This window comes from Chrysemys picta, chromosome 9 (genome assembly GCF_011386835.1).
Source record: "Chrysemys picta bellii isolate R12L10 chromosome 9, ASM1138683v2, whole genome shotgun sequence".
Lineage (NCBI taxonomy): Eukaryota > Metazoa > Chordata > Testudines > Emydidae > Chrysemys > Chrysemys picta.
The window spans coordinates 87,258,224-87,277,232 of NC_088799.1; the positions used below are offsets into that span (position 1 = coordinate 87,258,224).

The 19,009-nt window shown below is 37.4% G+C and overlaps 2 protein-coding genes across 2 annotated transcripts in view; one reads left to right on the forward strand and one right to left on the reverse strand.

Moving 5' to 3' along the window:
• Window positions 1–18,171, forward strand: part of IRS4 (insulin receptor substrate 4) — a 30,451-nt gene extending 12,280 nt beyond the window's left edge. The window contains exon 2 of the mRNA XM_005291822.5: window positions 15,870–18,171. Within this exon, the coding sequence (XP_005291879.2) occupies window positions 15,870–15,874 (5 nt within the window). The 3' untranslated portion in view covers window positions 15,875–18,171. The remainder of the gene's footprint in view (window positions 1–15,869) is intronic.
• LOC135973540 (uncharacterized) overlaps window positions 1–19,009 on the reverse strand; it is a 904,472-nt gene that overhangs the window by 125,099 nt on the left and 760,364 nt on the right. The window lies entirely within an intron of this gene.

Below are 19,009 nucleotides of genomic sequence, written 5' to 3' on the forward strand. Positions count from 1 at the left end.
CTTTAGTGATTATAGAAACTTCATGGTGTACAGTGTTGTCACTGTTTTGTGGTCTGGAAAGAAATTAACTGGAAAAAGTACACTGTACATAGAGAAATAACTTTCTGGAAAATCTGACTTTTGAATCCAACAAATGAGTCACCAGCTAGATAGTTCGGTTAACTATGATAACATGAAGGATAACTGAGAAATCCTTCTTTTTGTGAAGTAACACTTTTACTATGTTGGGAATGAATATCTCATAATTTTTTGTCCCTCATCTTAAAATTTGGTTTATTATGTCAGCATGTTGTTTTCATGAAGCTACCCTTTTATCACATGTGGAGAGAGTGGGAATTGGCAGTGGTTATTAATACTTAAAGTAGTATATTTTTGTTTTCGGATTTGTGTATAATTGTAAGGGAAGTGGATATAAGCAGTTTAATGGGAATTGTTAATTGTGAATGTTAAGTTTTGTAGGCAACACACAGAGTTCATAATGGATCCATCTATTTGTATTCTGTATTTATATAGAATTATAAAACTATACAAAGTATCACATCCGTTAACTAAATGTGCAAACATTTTTTTTTTTACTATAGAAGCTAACAACTCAATAGTGTTAGCAAATTCGGTAAATATGAGTTCCCTTTGGGGTTTGTTTAGTAGCATAACTTTTTTTTTTTTTTTTTTTTTTTTTTTGGTGGATGGTAAGAGTTCAATTTTTGTAAACTTTTTCTGGTTGATTTTAGTTTCCCTAAATAATTTAATATAACTAAAATTCATGGATATACTTACAAATGATGTTAAAATGTGTGAGAGGGGGTTGTTAACCTAAATATATAGGCTAAATTTTTTGTCTACACTACCCACGTTTTAGCGACACAGCTGTGCCGCTACAGCCGTGCTGCTAAAAGGCACGCCGTGTAGCTGCTGTTTGTCGGTGGGAGAGAGCTCTCCTGCCGACAAAAAAAACTTTCACTCCCAACAAGCAGCAGCAGCTTTGTCCGCAGAAGAGTGCTTTTCGTCGGTAAAACTTTTTTGTCGTTCAGGAGGTAGGGGGAGTGTTTAAATGCCCCTGAACAACAAAAGTTTTGCCAACCATGTTCCAGTGTAGATAAAGCCTTAGTGAGGCACTTTTGAATGACATCTTTTCCCAAAGGGAACAGTGTGGTTCTTCGCTCCCACCCATGCCAAGCCAGCTTGTTTTATTGTTTATAGCCCTTGCTAAAAAGCTGAGTTTGCAGTATAATTTTTTAAACTAGATAGCAAGAGAAGCTAAAATGTTGTTGGGATTGATGATGGACTTCTTTAGACAACTAAAGTTTTGAGAGCTTTTAACAATGTGATGAAGCAGACAGGGTAATTAAATAAAGATAAAAAACCAAAATGTACAAAAGATTAATAAGATACACTAAACTGACAAACATGGTTACTTATTAAAATGACAGTTCTCTTTAAAATGTTGACAAATATCTGGGGTCTCTGTAATTTTGTTGCATTTGCTTTGCAAAAATTGGATCCAAAACATAAAATATTACTGGATGAAAGCCAAAAGAAAATCCATTCCACTTACTGAAAATTGTTGTACTTCAGGCCAGTGATTTAGAAAATTTTAGCAGTCTTCTTCAGCAGTAATGCTCTATAGTGAACTGTAACTAGATATACAGAATCCATTATTGCTGTAAAATTCCAGAATTTCTGGCTTTTCATAGTTCTAGAGCGATCCGATGTGTTTACCCTTTCACTGGCAAACAGTTTGTCCTATAGATTGTAAGTTGTGTTTGTAGGGCGAGCAGCTAGAAACCTGTTTGTAAACTGAGCAGATTTAATCTGTAAGTCACTTGGACCATAAATATAGAACCCCACATAATAGCCATATCCAACAGTATGAGTACAGCTTTCAAAAATTGCATGATACCAGTCATTTTTGTGTTTTTTATTATTATTTAACATTTATATTGCAGTAGCACCTAGATGCCAGCCCAGGTGGGGCTCCATTGTGCTTAGGAACTGTACAATCATAAAATATCAGTCCCTCCCTCAAAGAACTTACAGTCTAAAAGACAAAAGTTAACAGGTGGATGAGACAAATGGGTTGGGGTGGAAGGCAGGGGAGATGGGGTAATAAAATTTGTGAAATGTGCAGATGTCTGACTCTGAACCCATGACGAATGGTAAAGGCAACTTACCACTTGCCTAGCCTTCATCAGGTTGCAGGTCACTGTGTGCATTACAGAAGAAGTGAGTTTTGAAGAGGGACTTGAAGGAGGATAAGGTATGGCGGCTTTGTGGATTTTGACTGCGAGCTTTTCCCATTCATAAGAGGCAGCATGGGAGAAAGTCTAAACGCACTTTTAGAGAAGCTGAAGCCATGTCTACACTATCGCTTATGTGGGCAAAACTTACGTCGCTCTGGGGTGTGACCGCCCCCCCCCCCCCCCAAACATAAGTTACGCCACCATATGTGGTAGTGTGCACAGCGCTATGTTGTCAGGAGAACTTCTCCCCCTGATATAGTTACTGTCACTTGTTGGGGGTGGGTTATGTCAACAGGAGAACTCTCTGCTGTTGTCATACAGTGGCTACATGAGACAGCCTACAGCAGCGCAGATGCATTGGTATAGCTGTGCTGCTGTAAGTTCTCTAGTGTAGATGCAGTGTTAGAATCAGGTGATGGAGATTGACGTTGTTGGCAGAGTGAAGATAGGAGTCAACCTTACAATTAGAGAAAAGGCTTGATAAAGTTGTCAAGCATTTTGAAAGCAAGAGCAAGAAGTTTGTGCTTGATGCGGTGGACAGAGGGGAGTCCAAAAAAAAAAAAAGTGTGTACACAGGGGAGGTGACAGTCAGTGATGAGCCGGGAAGATAATGTTAGTGCACAGCATTTTGAGCAGACTTGAGGGGGATGAAATTAGAGATAGCGAGTCCAGAGAGAAGAAGATTATAGAAGTCAAAGTGTGAGATGATATGGTCTTGGACAAGAGTTTCAGCAGTATGGATGGAGAAGAAGGGTCAGATCAGATCTTGGAGATATTGCATAGGAAGAAGTGGCAAGATTTAGACACAGTGTGTATGCGTGGGTCAAAAGAAAGGACCAAGTCAGAGATTGAGCCAAGATTATAGGCTTGAGTGGTTGAGGATGGTGTTGTTGACCACAGTGATGTAGACAAGGGAGAATTTCCGAGGAAAGATTGGGAGCTCTATTTTGGCCATTCATTTTAAGTCTTAGTTGATGGCTGGACATTACAAGGAAATACAGACTGAAATTTTAGTTCGGATGGAAGAGCAGTCCAGAATAGAGAGCTGATTATCTGACACAATATCCACCTATGTCAATTTGGAGGGAGTCTCCACCTAAAACAGAGAAGTGATCACACTATGAGGAGAAATTGTTTAAACAATTTTAAAGGTTCACTGCTCCACTGTAGTATTTATTTCACTTTTGGGAAGACTCTCTCCAGTGCAAAGATGTCTATAGATTAATTATTATGACATTTCTAGGAATTTCATCAGCCTTTCATTTGTCCAGTTACATTCTAGATTTACAACATAATAGAAAATTCTCCAGTATGTCAACTAGATTCTAACTAATTTATATTTGCTAAGATATATACCAATAATTCCTGATGTACAAAAAAGGCAGTTTGTCCCCACTTACCATAGATTTAACATTGGAGTGTTGTAGAGGGGGACATATGCTGAGAAGACCTTTTTACAAAATAGGCTACTAAACATACACATTCTGGACTTATCAGAGATGCAACCACTGATGGATGAGCAGGGATGAGATGAACATATCTTCACCTCCCATGTAAACTCCACTGTTCTGTGGACAATGTCCCCTTCGATGCAGAAAAGGACTAATGCATTTTCCCTTCTCATCCCCAACTTTTTGTACATTGTTGAATCAATGTTATTCAGTAATTTAAGCTAAACTTGTCATATTATAAAAGTACATCTTGTGATGCATTATTCTTGCTTTGTTTCTGTATACTTACAAAATGTAATAAAGGTAAATGGTTTCCCAGCTATTACTGTGATTCAGTGATAGTCTAAAGTAATAGAAACATGTTCCATCTTAAGTTCTTATTTCTCCAAGTACCTTTTATCTTTGGGTATTTGTATGAGCTGACTGTGAATCATGTAGTCTGTCAGTCCTTGTATCCTTTTGAGTTGCAGTCAAAAATGTTATCCAAAAATATTAGTCATTGATGTGAGCAGGTAATGCAATGAATTTCGAATTTGCTGCATCTTCTTCAATGTTGTACAAGGGTGATGGACTGTTGTGTGGGGTTGTGCTGACAGGAAAAGTGTACAGATTAACCTCAGATTATCTTTCTGTATAAAGTAAGTTAAAGAAAAGTAGGTTGATGTGGAGAAAAATCCCAATTTAGTCTTACTCATGAAGCTTTTTTAACTATCTTTGATCTGTTAATTACATAGTTGTATCATGGATTGCTGCTTGTAAGACAGAAAGATATCTTTGTTTTTTCCTAAATTACAATTTCCCAGATTTTTAGAAATGTATTTATTTATTTATTTTTATTGTATGCCTTTTGTACCACTTTAGGACAGCTAAATGAAGTTGAAAGGAAAAATATTTCAGAATTGAAATTTAACTAGAACTGCAGTTCTAGAAACTAAGTCAAATTACATAAATTATCAGCTAGCATAATAGAGAAATTTGCTTTTCAAAGTAAATTTTATACCATTTATTTACTTACCTCTTCAGTTAAGTAGGAAATTGGCTGGTGAGAGAACTTGATCAACTACCAGTACCTAATTTCTTAATAGACTCAATCATATTCCCATTAACTTCAGTGGGAGCTGGACTTTGCCCAATGAGTACCATATTATGGAAGAAAAAAACAGTTTAAACTCTCAGAGCTGGATCTTCCAGTGGCACAAAACAGTCCTAAACTTGGCAGACTTTGCCTTCTGAGAATTTTCCCTGCCTAGGAGATTCTCCAGCTAGTTGCTAAATCACCCTGGTCTCAGGACTTTTCTACATTAGGGATTTTCTCACTAGTGTAGCTACACGGATGTAAACCACCAGCACAGATGTATAGTATCTCTGCAGTTTACCTCAGTTTGAAACTGCCACTGTTTCAAACCAAGGTAAGTCTCACTGATGCGAGCCCCACTTTCCATCAATATAGTGCCTCTAGACTGGTGGTTTGCATTGATATAGCTACATGGGTGCAGACATTCCTAATATAGACAAGTTCTCAGCCCTTGATACAAGGGACATGGCCAGGAATAGGGCCCTTGCTGGGATTGCTCCCTACACTGTCAAGAATCCAGGTTGTTGAAATCGCCTCTTGAGGCCATAGGTATAGGCTGTAAAACAGGTTGCCCTACTTAATGCTAGGAACCAACCAGAGAGCCCCAAAATGCAAGAGTGGTTTAAATCCACCTTTAATCCTACTCCCTCTCCTAAGCTTTGCCAAGTACAGCTTCACTGCAGCTCAAGATCTGGGCCATAGTAGTTTAGAAGCTAGCAGCATATACATTTCTGTGCAAATATAAACTATTTTTCACACTTTCTGTCTTTGGAAAAAAAGTGAAGTTTTGAATTTCTAAACTATTCTAAAATTTGCAAAGTTAAGGTAAATAATTTTTCAGTAGGTGTTGCTTTGCTCTGCTCAAGGCAGAATTTTAAGAGAAAATAGTAGTGTTGTCCAACGTATATTGAATTGTTATACATTCCCCCTCTTTCTGTCTCTTCCCCCAAATCTATACTTGTCTTGAGTGGCAGTAAGTTTCCTAACTCTCAGTATGGTGTCTGGAGACAAGATAAGAGTGTGTCAGAAAATGTCTTCCTAGAAACTTTACCGCTATTTGCCAAAATAGAAAAAGCAGAAGACACTGTTACGAAAGACAAGGCACATTCTTTGCAAAATAAGGATGTTGTAAAAGTGTAAGAAGGTTTTTTTTTTAACAACGTCTGAAAATGGTAGGCCCCCCAAGAACAGTGAAACTGCATTTGCAGGTAAATGAATTCATAAATCAAAATGTGTACTGATCATTTGTAACAGTAACTTCCACACTTTCTTGTGTACATTTTAATTTGTAAACTCTTTACTTCTTGACACCTTGACATTGAGATTCACTGAGAGTTTGCAAACTTTTTTGAGAAAATTGTTAAAGTAAATTAAACAGTTTGTGAATAAAATTTGCTGAATGAAAATAAGGATTGGAATTTTTTACATTTGTTAACACTGTGAGGGCTAGATTTTTTTCTTGTTTGTTTTTTTTAAAAGGTCAGGCATGTAATTATGAGTACAAAATCCATACAATTACAAGTCTCATTTTGGACACAGTTACTTGAGCCCTCCAAAGCATTGAGTATGTATTTAAATATATCCCCATTAGGAAAGCAATTAAGCATGTGGTTAATGTGCTTAACTTTAAGCACATATTTCACTGCCTTTTCTGAATAGGAATTTCCTGAATCAGATCTTTGATATGTGTATATACAGTTTTGGTAATTGCACATGCAAATTACCGTAATTAAACGTGTGCTGAATTGTCTGGTTTACCTTTTGTAGTCATAGTGGTTAGGTGTGCAAATTAAGCCAGCATCTTTTCTGTGCAATTGTATAAAAATGGTGCACGCAGATCAGGCCCTGAATGTGTACCATTTTAAACGAGTGCTCTAAGAAACAAAGAATATAGGGCAAGAGGGGTGTTTCAAAAAATTAACTACTATTCAGTGTGTAAAGAAATTGTTTTGATAGACCCTTTTGTGGGAAATGGGGGGGAGGAGAAACTTATCTGAAAGACTTGTATCAGAATACACTAAGAGTTCCCCTCCCCCACTGTTGTGCCTGCAAAGGAACATTCTAGGATGTACATTTCAGGTCCTGAGGTTGCATAGAACACAGTGGTCTACTTAAACAGCATGAGCATTGGAGTGCATGACCATGGGAGGGAACTAGTTATGTGCTGATGTCTTCGATCTGTGTATGATTTGGGGGGAATCAGAATTAGCTACAACTCTAATTTAAAGTACAGGAAATAAAAGAAAACTTTGCTAGTCTCCCCTTGAAGGCTTTATCTGTCTACATTCTTAACATGAAGTTTTTAACCATTAAAGATGATGGAAGCAGGACAGCGTGGATTGATAAAATCAGTCATTTAAGTTGCTTTGATTTATAATCATGATTTAAATCAAGCAAGAAACCTTGATTTAAATCATTGATTTTAATCGTGTTTTGCATTCGTACTCTTTATTTTCTAAACAAGGTTGATTCTCATTAGTTGATAGCCATTCAAACATATTTATTTGCATTTGAATATAGCCTTTACATTAAATTTGGTGCTTTTTGCTAACCAGGAGGGTACATTATATCTATACGTATTTATTTAGATATTATGTAGCTTGACTTACGTTTATTCAGACTCTTAATGTTTGCATTTTTAACATTAGAAAATGGTGAACGATGCATTCTTTATTTACTATGTGTGTCATTTTTTACTTGTGATTTGTTTCAAAATCTGTTTGGATGGAAATTACATTTCAAATAAAATGCCCCAAACCAGCACTTAACATTTTTGTACTAAATAAAAGTACCTTATGTATTGGATGCATAAGAGAAAACATTTTTTAAAACACGATTTGTTTAAACTAACTGATTTTTTTTTTAAAACAAAGGAAGTATTGTCTGTAGTTTATGAATTGATGTGATTGTTTCTGGTCACTATATCCTTGATGATGTTAGAACTAGTAAATCCCCCTCTCATACCTAGCTTTTATTCATAGATTGAAAGAGGAAAACAAGCCTTTCTATTTTTTCAGCTCCCAGTTGATTTTTTAACTGTGACTGAACTAAGCATTGAACTGAACTAGTTGAATAAACTCAGGTAAAGAAGCTATTCTCTCTGTATGTGCAGAAGAGCCTACTGCTGTCAAAAGCTGGGTTAGCACATCAGACTGTTCCAGGTGCTTAGCCAGTGACTCCCACCAGTTCACTGGCTTGACTTCCTTTAAAACTTGGCAGCAAACTGCTTAATATTATTTTTTTATATTTTAATTTAAATGGTTTTATTTAGATTATAATAAGTTTAGGACTTAACATAGGTTGTCAGTTTCAAAATTAATTCTAAATAGTTTTTTAAATAAACCTGTAACTTAATTTACATTCAATTTTTTTAATTTAAATTGGATTTTTTTCAAGTAATTGATTCTTATTCATGCTGCATGAGGATAACATTTGAATGACAGCTTCTCTGTTTAGGTTCTGAGTCTTAATATCTGGATTTAATTCAGCTTTTTCCAGAAGTCTGATATTCTCTGTGTCACACTTCAGCACAACTGTATCTGTATTTCCCTGCTGTGATTCAGCAAAGGCATCTACTCTTGACTCCCCAGCCATTTCCTTTCTTGGGTGGAGACATCTGTATCTCTCCCTTCTGACCAAGATATTTACAGGCTGGATCAGGTAAATCGTACTCGGTGATATCCCCAGCAAAAGATGGCTGCCTAAAGAGGTCTCTTTGCTTTCTCTTCAGGATTGTCAACAGTCTAATTATCCCAGTTAATCTACCACAGAGCTCTTTCTAAGCAAGAGCATTTTATTCGTAAGGTAAAAGCAGTACAGAGAAAACAATAAAAGAACCTAAACGCATACTAATAAGTTCACCAGAGATCACCTAACTCCAGCATGGGCTCTGGCTAGTGAGCAGTCCTTCAAACCCCACTCAGTGGTTTTCTCACGGTTTCAAGTTTTTAACACCCTTTGCTCAGAACAAGAACCCCCATGAATCTGGAAGTGAGTCCTTTATCCAATTTGGGGTCTTTGAAGAGACTGTGAATAGGTGATCAGCCAGACAGTGCCCTGCTAAGGGGGGCAAAGCTTCAAACAGGGAGTTCCCCTCTAACCAGAGGGTTTACATTAGCATACCCTTCCCTTCCTCCTACAGATTTCCTGGGAAACCCACTTAATTTTAAAAGTTTACATTGTTTCAAAAAGTCCTTTGAAGTTGCTGACATTTTCGATTGTTTACATTAGTCACGTTTCCTAGAGAAGTTGCATACACTTCCATAGTCATACATAAACAATTGCATTTTTAATACAATGGACCCCAAAGTTATTAAACATAATTTGGTGAAGTTTAACTTCATTCAGTAAGGTTTATCCAGGTTACTGCAGGAGATTGTCCAAATGGTCAGACTTTGTACTAAAATCTTTTATAAGCAAAGTTTTCTATTAACGGAATTTTACAACTCACTCATAAGTCATCAGATGTCCACTCCTGTGAAAAGTAAGATAATTTAGCATATGTTTCTTTGAGGAGTAATTAGAGGGTGGAAGATGTCTGCTGTATGTTTAAAATGTCCTTTTCTTTTTTTTTAAACGGGATCCTGACTCTTCTCTCTGTTTGAACTTAACTCTACAGTTGCAGGAAATGAAATGTAAATTGAAATATACAGACATCCCAAGTCTGTTCAAATGGGGTGCAGCATGTTTGGAATCTAATTTATAAAGACTGTAGTCTAGTTCTGTTTCCCTAAATCTTGTAGCTCTGTAAATTACCTTTCTATGAAAAATTTACAGTTTTATGTATAAAGCATTGGGATTTTTTTCTTGTTTGTTATTTTAAATTACACCCTTTAAAGCTGTCCAAGCAGTCAGTTTACTGCCATTCCACCTTACCTTTTTCACTCCTGGTTTCTCTTCTATCCCTTCTTCCCTCCCTGATCCTTTGAGTCAGAAAACTTCAAGACCATACACAGCTGAGTGGACTCTCTTGTTCCAAACTGTTGAGAAGAGTAGTTTTGATTGGTATATGTAGAGCAGGGTAGGCTGGAAGACCAAAATGTAGCAATCCAAGGTGAACAGAAATAGTTTAATTTTCTAAACCAAGTGCTAGATCCACAAAACGACTTAGGTGCTTAACAGCCTTTTGGGTGCCTAAGTCCAACATTTAGGTGCTGCTGAGGTCCTCAGAACCCTGCTGCTGCCTAACTTTGTAGGTGTCTAAAATCCCTAGTCACCTAAATTTCCACCATTAAAGTCCCCTAGGCACCTATGTTTCCACTAGTGAGCATGTGGCCTGAGAATCCTGAACAGATAGGCACCTTCCTCAGGCCTGGACTTAGGTGCCTAAGTCCCTAAAGGTGTGGCTAGCTTAGGCAGCTCTCTGCTGAGCTTGCTGGCATTCTTAGATCCCAGACTTGTGGTGGTGGGGTCCAATTTGTGGCAAGGCACAAAAAGTTGGGTGTTGCAGTGCAGTGAATCTATCCCTGAAATTATACTTTGGAGGTGATTTGCAAAGCTTTTGGATACTTAACTTGTTTTTCATATAAAAACCTTGAAATGGAATCTGACCCAAGTCAAAAAAAGTACAACACTTTGAATAAGAGATAAAGCAGTTTCTTTGTAGCATATTGTAATGGGCTTGAGGGTTTAAATATACCTGGAGAAGTATGCCCAGGGCTAGGTACTTCAAGCATTTCTTTAATTTTTCACTTTAAGGCTACTCTAAAGGCAACATTATTAATATATTGGAAAGCTGCAGTTTTCTTTTAAGTTCAAGTTTTTGCCTCTGGTTTTATATGTCATAATAAACAATTGATCTTTGCCATTTTGTGGTGTTAAAGACTAAGGGAGACTTGCTTCTGAAAAGCAGATTTTTATGAAGAGCTCCTGAAAGGTCAGGAATAGGGACTTTTTATTGTGGCTACATTTCAGTGACTTTGCTCACCTGAGATTGAAAGTGTCTCACTTGCAAGCTAATCAATCTTATCAGTGTCTGTCCTTCCCCTTTGAGAGAGAGTTTCATTCAGTGGCACATTTGATCTTGAAGAATCCAAAGAAATCAGTTTTCTGCACTTTCAGATGAACACAAATCTTTTCTCTCTTGTTACTTAACTCTTGACAGTGTTTACATGATGTTATAGAAGAATTCTTTTCATTACTTTAGTCCATTCAGTTGCTTGTTTCTATTGCTTCTTTCAATGTTAGTTGTGTTGTCAGATACAATCATACAATCTTAATTACTAAATATTAATCTATTTGCAGTATTGATGAACAGCTTTCATATATATTATAGTTTCCATATAACAGTGTTACCTACTGAATTGAATACTGCGAAGACAGAAAAATAAGTCAGATTTATATTAAACTATGTCATCTGAAGCCCTGTTTATCTTCCAGAAGTTTCTAGAGTATAGGAAAACAGACCTTCCTGATGGTCCATTTACTCCCTTCTCTTTAACATCTAGTGACGGTTGATCCACCTACTACCTACAGTCACCAATGATTCCATCAAATTTCCAACCTCTCTTGGCTTCTAGGTAGTTGTAAAAACTCCCTTTCCCCGCCTAATGTGCCCAATTAGCACAATAGACTCTTGATGTTACCATTTTACTTTTAATTTTCTATAGTACTTAGTTCTAGTATTTTAAAAAGCCTTCCAAAGACATAACAGTGTAATATGTAACATCAGTGACAAGTCAAACAATGGAAACAGAAAAACTCTTTGCACTGCAGTTTTTGGGGTGTGGGTGTGCCCAGATGGGAGGAATGTGTGTGAGTGCACGCTTCTTCTCACAGCCATGCTAAGTGTGCCCAAGTTCCCTGCCTGGAGGGTCTCCTGATCAGAATGAAATGGTAGGAGTCCAGAAATTCGCTCAGGTGATGTTGGACCATATGCTCATTTACACTAAGCCTGTAGAACATATCTGGCACTATTAAGGTTCCTTATATTTGCACCCATGTTAAGGTGTCTTTACATTATCAGATAAATGAAAATCAGAAACACTGGGGTTGAGGAGTAAGCTACTCCAGGACTTGGCTTGTTGCATAGAGAGAATTGTACTGCTAAGATGAAAGGGGCACTGCAGGGTGGATTCCAGCACAGATCTTCCTGTTCAGAACAAAATTCAAGACATTGTTTGCCTGGCAGGGAGACCTCACCAGTTTGAAAATGAGGATTTACAAATCACAGTTCAGATCAGACTCCGCATTAGGTCTTTTGGCTGCAACTATGGTAACAGTACCTATGGCATGTGTCTGCATGGGGAAACCTCGGTGGACTTTGAGATAGCATTGGAATTCTTGCATTCCTTGTGAACAACTGATGATCTATGGGCCTCTCTGCCTGTGGTCAATCTTCAGCTAGGAATGAACTTCCAAGCACCACCCATTCAAATTGTGGTAACTGCAGATATGCTCCATTTGTGATGGGGATCTTGCAGGATCTCAGTTATCTATCCATCTCCCCTCAAAGTTTAGGGGATTTGCTTTTGGGTGTGTGGTGGTTTTTTTCCCCCCTTTCCTTTTCCTTTACATTTGTAGTACATAAGTGAATGTAATGCTTTTACTCCTCCTCTCCCTCCACCCCCAAAAAAAGCACGGACTATTGAGGGCCCCAGAGGGTTGTACTACTCAAACTGTCAGTTTGAAATGTTCCACTGCATGAAGAAGGTGGGGGGGAATAGGGGTTCAGCCCTTAATAACTATAGCTTTGGAAGCTATTAGCTAGTTTTAGGTTGGAGGCTTGAGATCCAAGAGTGAGAATCTTATGAGATGATAGGCCAAATTCACAGGTAATTTGTAATTTAAATTCCCTTGCATTTAAACCCCATTAGAGCTACTTACACCTACACATCTATTTAAAGTAATGTAATTTATGTCAAGGGATGCCAGAAAAAGGTGCAAGTTAAAGTAGAGCGGGCCTTTAGTTTTACACATTAATACACCGTTTTCTGGCTCCTCGGTATATATGTTGCACCAATTTAGACAGCAGTAGAGTGGGCATAAATAGTTTTCAGGGGGTCTGAGTTAAATTCCACTTAGATTAATTTAAATATGCTGACTTTCACCCTGTGAATCTAAAGGAGTCTGAGTTGGTGTATTGTCTACGATGATGCACTTTCTTTTGGTCCCCAAAAGAATCACACCAACTTTGACTACTTCTAGACTGAGGCTTGCTTAGGTTTCCTTCTGAATTTGGCCTGCTGTCTTCAAAGAAGCAGAATTACAAGGTAAGCAAGTTCCCCTTTCCAGAAGATCAAATTCTTCCCGTTTTGTTTTTATATGTGATTGGCAACTAGGATATTCCAGGATTTTATAAAAGGTTTGAAACATTGTCGGGGATCTGAATTCTGTCATGGCTGACATTAGGATGGTCTCATTAAACAGTCTGGCTGCCATTGCCCAAAATGTTTTGGGGGGTATAACTGGAGAGAGTAGAATAACTAGTCAAACATTTTTCAGGTGTATCTTGTCTTAAATGTAGAGAAAAAAATTATAGACAAAAGTACAGACACTTTTTAAGTTCCTTTTTCTATGTAAGCTTGTAGATAGGAAGCAAGGGAGGGGGTGGGAAACCTTTATTACTAGTGAACATAGGTTAATATGCAAGTCTCAGCTGTATTAATGTGAGCAACGAGGTGCTGCTTTGGTTGCATGCCTCACTGAAGAAAAAGCTTCTGTGACTCTGTAAGTGTGATGCATAGCCCCTTCATTCTTTGATCCTAAAACAAAAGCCATCCTTCTTTTAAAAAGGAAAACTAGTTAAAAACCCATGTCTTTATTTTACAAAACAAAAGCAAATTCAAAGCTGTTGCTAACCAAATTGCAGCGTGTGTGTAAAATGAAATGATTTTATATAAAGCTTGTGATTTGATTAAGATAGCTATGAAACAGCACAATGTTGGGGTTTGAGATTGGCATTTTTTTAAGTGATTGACCCAGCCTTTAATGTGTAGTTACTACAGTTTCTTTTGGTTAAATGCTATAGAAGGTTTTCTTCACACTTGACGTGTTAGTAAGATACCTCTCTTGTAGTGATTTAGATTTTAATTTACATTGTCATTTTTCTTCAAATTAAATAGCTTCCCATCAGGCCAAGAAAATAGAAATTACTTATCTGAGACCCCAGAACAGCTTGGTATTGGTTCTATACACTTTTTTATTTTTGTCTCAGACTGAAGAATTTGTCCTTTTGATGCAGTTCCTGTCCATTTAGCAGTAGCTTCCTCATAGATTTGCATAATAGTGCATTGCATTTACACAAGGCTTTAACTAGTCACAACATATTAATCCTCACAATACACCTGTGGGGGAGATAAGTATTGTATCCATTTTTATAGATGGGGAAACTGAGACAGAGGTTGAGACCTGCCCAAAGCCACTCAAGTGATTGTCAGAGCCTTCCCTCTCCAGTATTCATTCCATAGACCATGATGTGTCTCGGTGCGTCATAAAAAGTGAAGTTCCTATATCATAAACTATTCTGAGTTGTAATTGGGCATTTTGTTGTTACTAAATACTAAAAGGTCTTGGTCCATTTACAGGCCTTTGAATCAAAGTTCAGTATTGCTCAGTTTAGAGTGAAAATAGACTGGTATCTCTCTCTCTCTTTTTTTTTGTATTCTCCCCCCACCCCAATCCTGCTTCTCTTGTACTAATATTTATTCATTGAGAGCTGGTGCATTTGGTGTTGAACTAACTTAACATGGTTCCTTCTCCAAAAAGCCTACAATAATAGTCGGCAGACACACACAGTATATCACACAAGGGAGAAAAGGTGGAAAAGGATGGTGTAAAACTATTGAAAACAGTAGATTGAGAAAGATGGGTACAGAGATGAGGCCCTTGTACATACCCTGGAGTACGATATTGGAGACCTATGTAAGATCTGTTTCATTAGAGTATAGAGGGAAGCAGAATTGTAGGGGATCCAAGAAGTTGAGGTAATGGCTATAGATGACACACCTGATAAACTTCAGGGCAAAGGGGAGGAAAGAGGCAGTATTTTATGCAAATAGGGTCAAGAAAGGTATTTAGGGCTCAGGACACCAGCGTGTCTGAAAACTGAGGATGGTGTCAGGAGTAGGAGATGGTGAGGTCTAGTAGACTGGCTGAAGAGCTGCAAATTTTCAGCTCCACCCATGGGGTGAAGGAGGAAAGACTTTTTGTGTTGGAAAGGTATGAGGAGAATCATGTGACATTTAGGGTGGTGCTCAGAACATTGCAAGAAGGATATTTAAATAACTCTTCACTCTCACATGTCATTAAAACATTTAGTTCTTCCCCCACCATGTCTCTTCGGTGACCTCTGCGTATTTCTACTGTGCCCCATCTTGCTGTACCCGGAGAGCTTGCTTCAATTCTTGCTAAGAATTTTAGTTTAGATGTTTTCAGAGAGTTTGAACTAAAACTTGATCTTAGTTATCTGTACTGTTGCCATCCATCAATTGCACTTTATTCATATTCTGAAGAGTGAAAAAAAAAAATCACTTGAACTCTGTTGTGTTTCTCAGAGGATAACTTAATGACCAAATAGATTTTTCTTAAAGTTCGGGGTTAAGACTGGCACCAGTCATAGGCCTCTCCTTTTTTCATTTAAACTGGAGTCAAAATGAAATGTTTTTACAGCAGCCATGCACAATCTTAATTATAGCTGGGTGACAAAATCACTAATATTCACCTTTTTCATTGGATGTTTGTAATAAATGGCTGCTATGTATATAACCTAGCCTTGTCACATCACAGGTATCTCTTTAAAGCAGTCTAATTTGGTAGTGAGTTACACACAAGTAATTATGAGCTTTATTGATCATGTCTGCATAGTATGGGCTAGCTACACAAAATAGACTAGACTCTTGGAGTCCTGTCCAGAATGCAATGAGAATAATGTACACTTGAGATGGATTCTCTAAGTGAGGTATTCTCTTCTTTGATTTCCCCATAGTCCTTCTGAGGAATCTAGCAGGAATCTGTTTGTTTAACCCCCTTTTAAGAACTTTTCACCGTTGTCCGACTTTCAATAGATGTCATTTGTTTTGATGGGTAAACTCCATATCTTTTCAACAGAAAATAGTTTTTCTGTTGGTGTCACTGACTGTATTTTTTTGTTTTGTTTCTTCCTAGACTGACTGCATTGCCATGGAAACCATTGTTAGAAGAGGCGGCTTTTCTACTGGTACCTCCAGAAACTGTGGTGTGCTTTTGGAAGCAGAGCTCAACTCCAGCCAGCTACTTTCACTTCCACCAGCACAGACATACACACATCATTGTAATGATTTTTGCTTAGACATCAGCTGTCTACAGTTGAGTTAATTTGAATTAAGATTTTTCATAGCTGTGTTTTGGTGATGGAATTTGTTTTTCCTCAGCACATTTGTTTGAGAAGCATTGGGAATGCTGCAGAGGGGATTCCTACAACTTCCTTTTTACTTCTCTCTGCCTCTCCCCCTAATTTGTTTTTATTTATATTGAGAAGTCAAAGCTGGTGGCTGATGATCTATTTAATATGGGTTTTGTTTCTCTGGTACGTTAGCTTAAACATGTATTGCTTAGAAATATTTTGGCAGGTCAGAATTTTTTTTTTTTTTTTTGAGGGGGCTGGGAGAGAACTATGTAACTGAACCTAAATCTGTGATGGACAGACCTCTTTATTATATTTTGCTTTATAGTATAGGAGGTAGTTTTTGATCACAGAGCTTAGTATTTTTAATCGTATGTCAGAGCTTAAACTGAAGTTTGTTGCTCAGAATTCTGATATGTATAAGGTAAGATTAAAGGGCTGGTTGTCTTGTTGATTACACTTAAATTATCCCTGCCCATTTGTTTATGAACATGTATAAAATATAAATCGAGGTTGCCATTCATGCACTCAAATGGGAAAGTGCAGGGTCTTCTACAACTTTGACTTCTGCTTTACAATATTGATGTGTGCTGTAGCTTTTTAAAGAGAAACCACCCTAACTGATCTTACTTTCATCCAAAACCCTCTTATAATTTGGGACCATTTTTTTTTTTTTTTTTTTTTGCATAATGGGAAGTAAATACTTGGGTTATCACTTAATGCATTCTGCCTAAAGAAAAATTGCAAACAATGATTATTTCAAATTAAAAATAAATTGTAGAAAATTAGAGCTAGGTGCATCACTCTTACTGATTTTGGTTCAAATCAGTTTAGGCTTTTAACACTATGACCTTTAAAAGCATGACACTAGTTGTTGGTACATACAATGTATAATAATAAAAGGCACTGACTTGATAAGGGGTTTAAAAGTGGTACACAAATCCTCATGCTGTACTGCACCACACAGCTGGTAATCCTCTACATTGTATATTGTACAAGTGTTTTGTAGGGCTGCCTCACATGACATACAACCTTTAAAATACTAGTACAGTTTGTATAACAAATTAGATGCTGTCAGTTTTGATGTTGAGTGATGTGTACCTAAAATCTATTTTTAAGTAGTCTTAAAATGTACATGTCACAAAATTGTAAAGACCTTTCTGTAAACTTAGTATCAGTTTACAAAGTAACAGGAAAGAAATACTTGCTGCAGAGTTTAAAAGCACAGATGTGTTCTTGAATCTGGAAGAGAAGTTAGTCAGTACAGTTACTAGTTGCTGCTAAACATACTCTGATAATTCATTTAAAAATATTACCACTTCTATAGACCATGATACTGTCTTGCCATACAGTTTTTGTTTGGGCGTAGTAAATTAATAAGGCAATATGTAGACAGCCATTTTAAAGCTTTTATTTTTTTTTCAAATTAATTGAAATTTGAATGATAGTTCAGAACATCTAATGGGAAAAGAAAAGGTTGTGTTGAAAAAATTGAACATGTTACATACCTTATTTACATATTAGGTCCTGAGGCTGCCATTGTACAATATACAGCACTGATTTAATAAATGCTGAATAAATAACTAAATGGGTAACCTCAAATATAGTGGTACAAATACTAACAGGTACAGCATAATAAATATGCAATCTTTTTGAATCTTAGTTTACAGCCACTAATTTATTCAGTATTGTGCTGGAAGAACACTTTCAGAATATGTAAAACATATCACTACGTATACTACCTTCCAGCTACCCGTTTATGCTGCTGTATAGTACAAAAATACCAATGATGGAACAATGTTTGTCCTGTAAATTTAATTTGATATTGGACAGTTATTGTCTGTACAAACTAAAACATATATTGTTGAAACTGTTCATTATATTTGCTATTTCTGCTTCAGACCTGTTTAAAAGTTGAGCTGATTGATCTGGCTTTGTCTTCCATTGTAAATATTGTTACATTGTTTTCTTTGTAAAACATATCGCATTTGCGGTTTTGGGAGACTGGCTTGAAGCTCTGTATAGTGTTTATATTTATCTGACTTGGCTTTCCATAGAGCTACTTGCAGTAAATGTGTTCATGTAGCTTCTGCTGTCTGGCTCTTATTTTTAAGCAAACCTGTTTTATTGGCTGAATTGTATTTCTCCTCCCCAGTATCTTTCTTTTAAGGGGTGTGGTCCTCTGGTCATCACAGGGCTATTTATACAGTGCTGAAGAGTGGATTTAACCAGTTTTACAGGAGAACATATCTCAGACCACCAGTTATGAAACATAATCTTCTCTAACTCTGGAAAAACGACTTAAATGTGAATGGTTACGCTAAAGCTCCCAGAACTTGATATTGTAGACTTCTGTGCTCATTGATAGACATGTGTCTATTAGTAATGGGGACATAGTCGTGTCCCCCAGTGGGCTGTATTGGGACCAGTGCTATTCAACATATTCATAAATGATCTGGAAAAAGGGGTAAACAGCGATGTGGCAAAATTTGCCAATACAAAATTACTTATAACTTTTCACAGTCTGCTTTGGATTTTAAGGGGCTCTCCTAAAACTGGGTGACTGGGCAACAAAATGGCGGAGGAAATCAGTGTTGATAAATGTAAAATAATGCACATTGGAAAACATAATCCCAACTATACATCCAAAATGATGGGGTCTAAATTAGCTGTTGCCACTCAGAGATCTTGGAGTCATCATGGATAGTTCCTCTGAAAACATCCACTCAGTGTGCAGCGTCAGTCAAAAAAGCTAACAGCCGGAGCTTGTGGTGCCAGACAGCTACCACAGACCCTGCAAGGCAGCCAGGTCCCCCGGAGCTCACAGGGCCAGCCGGCTGCCCTGGACCCGACACACAGAGCAGGCCAGCTGCTTGCCCTGGTCCTCCATCACATGGCTGCCCTGGACCCCTGGGGCTGATGG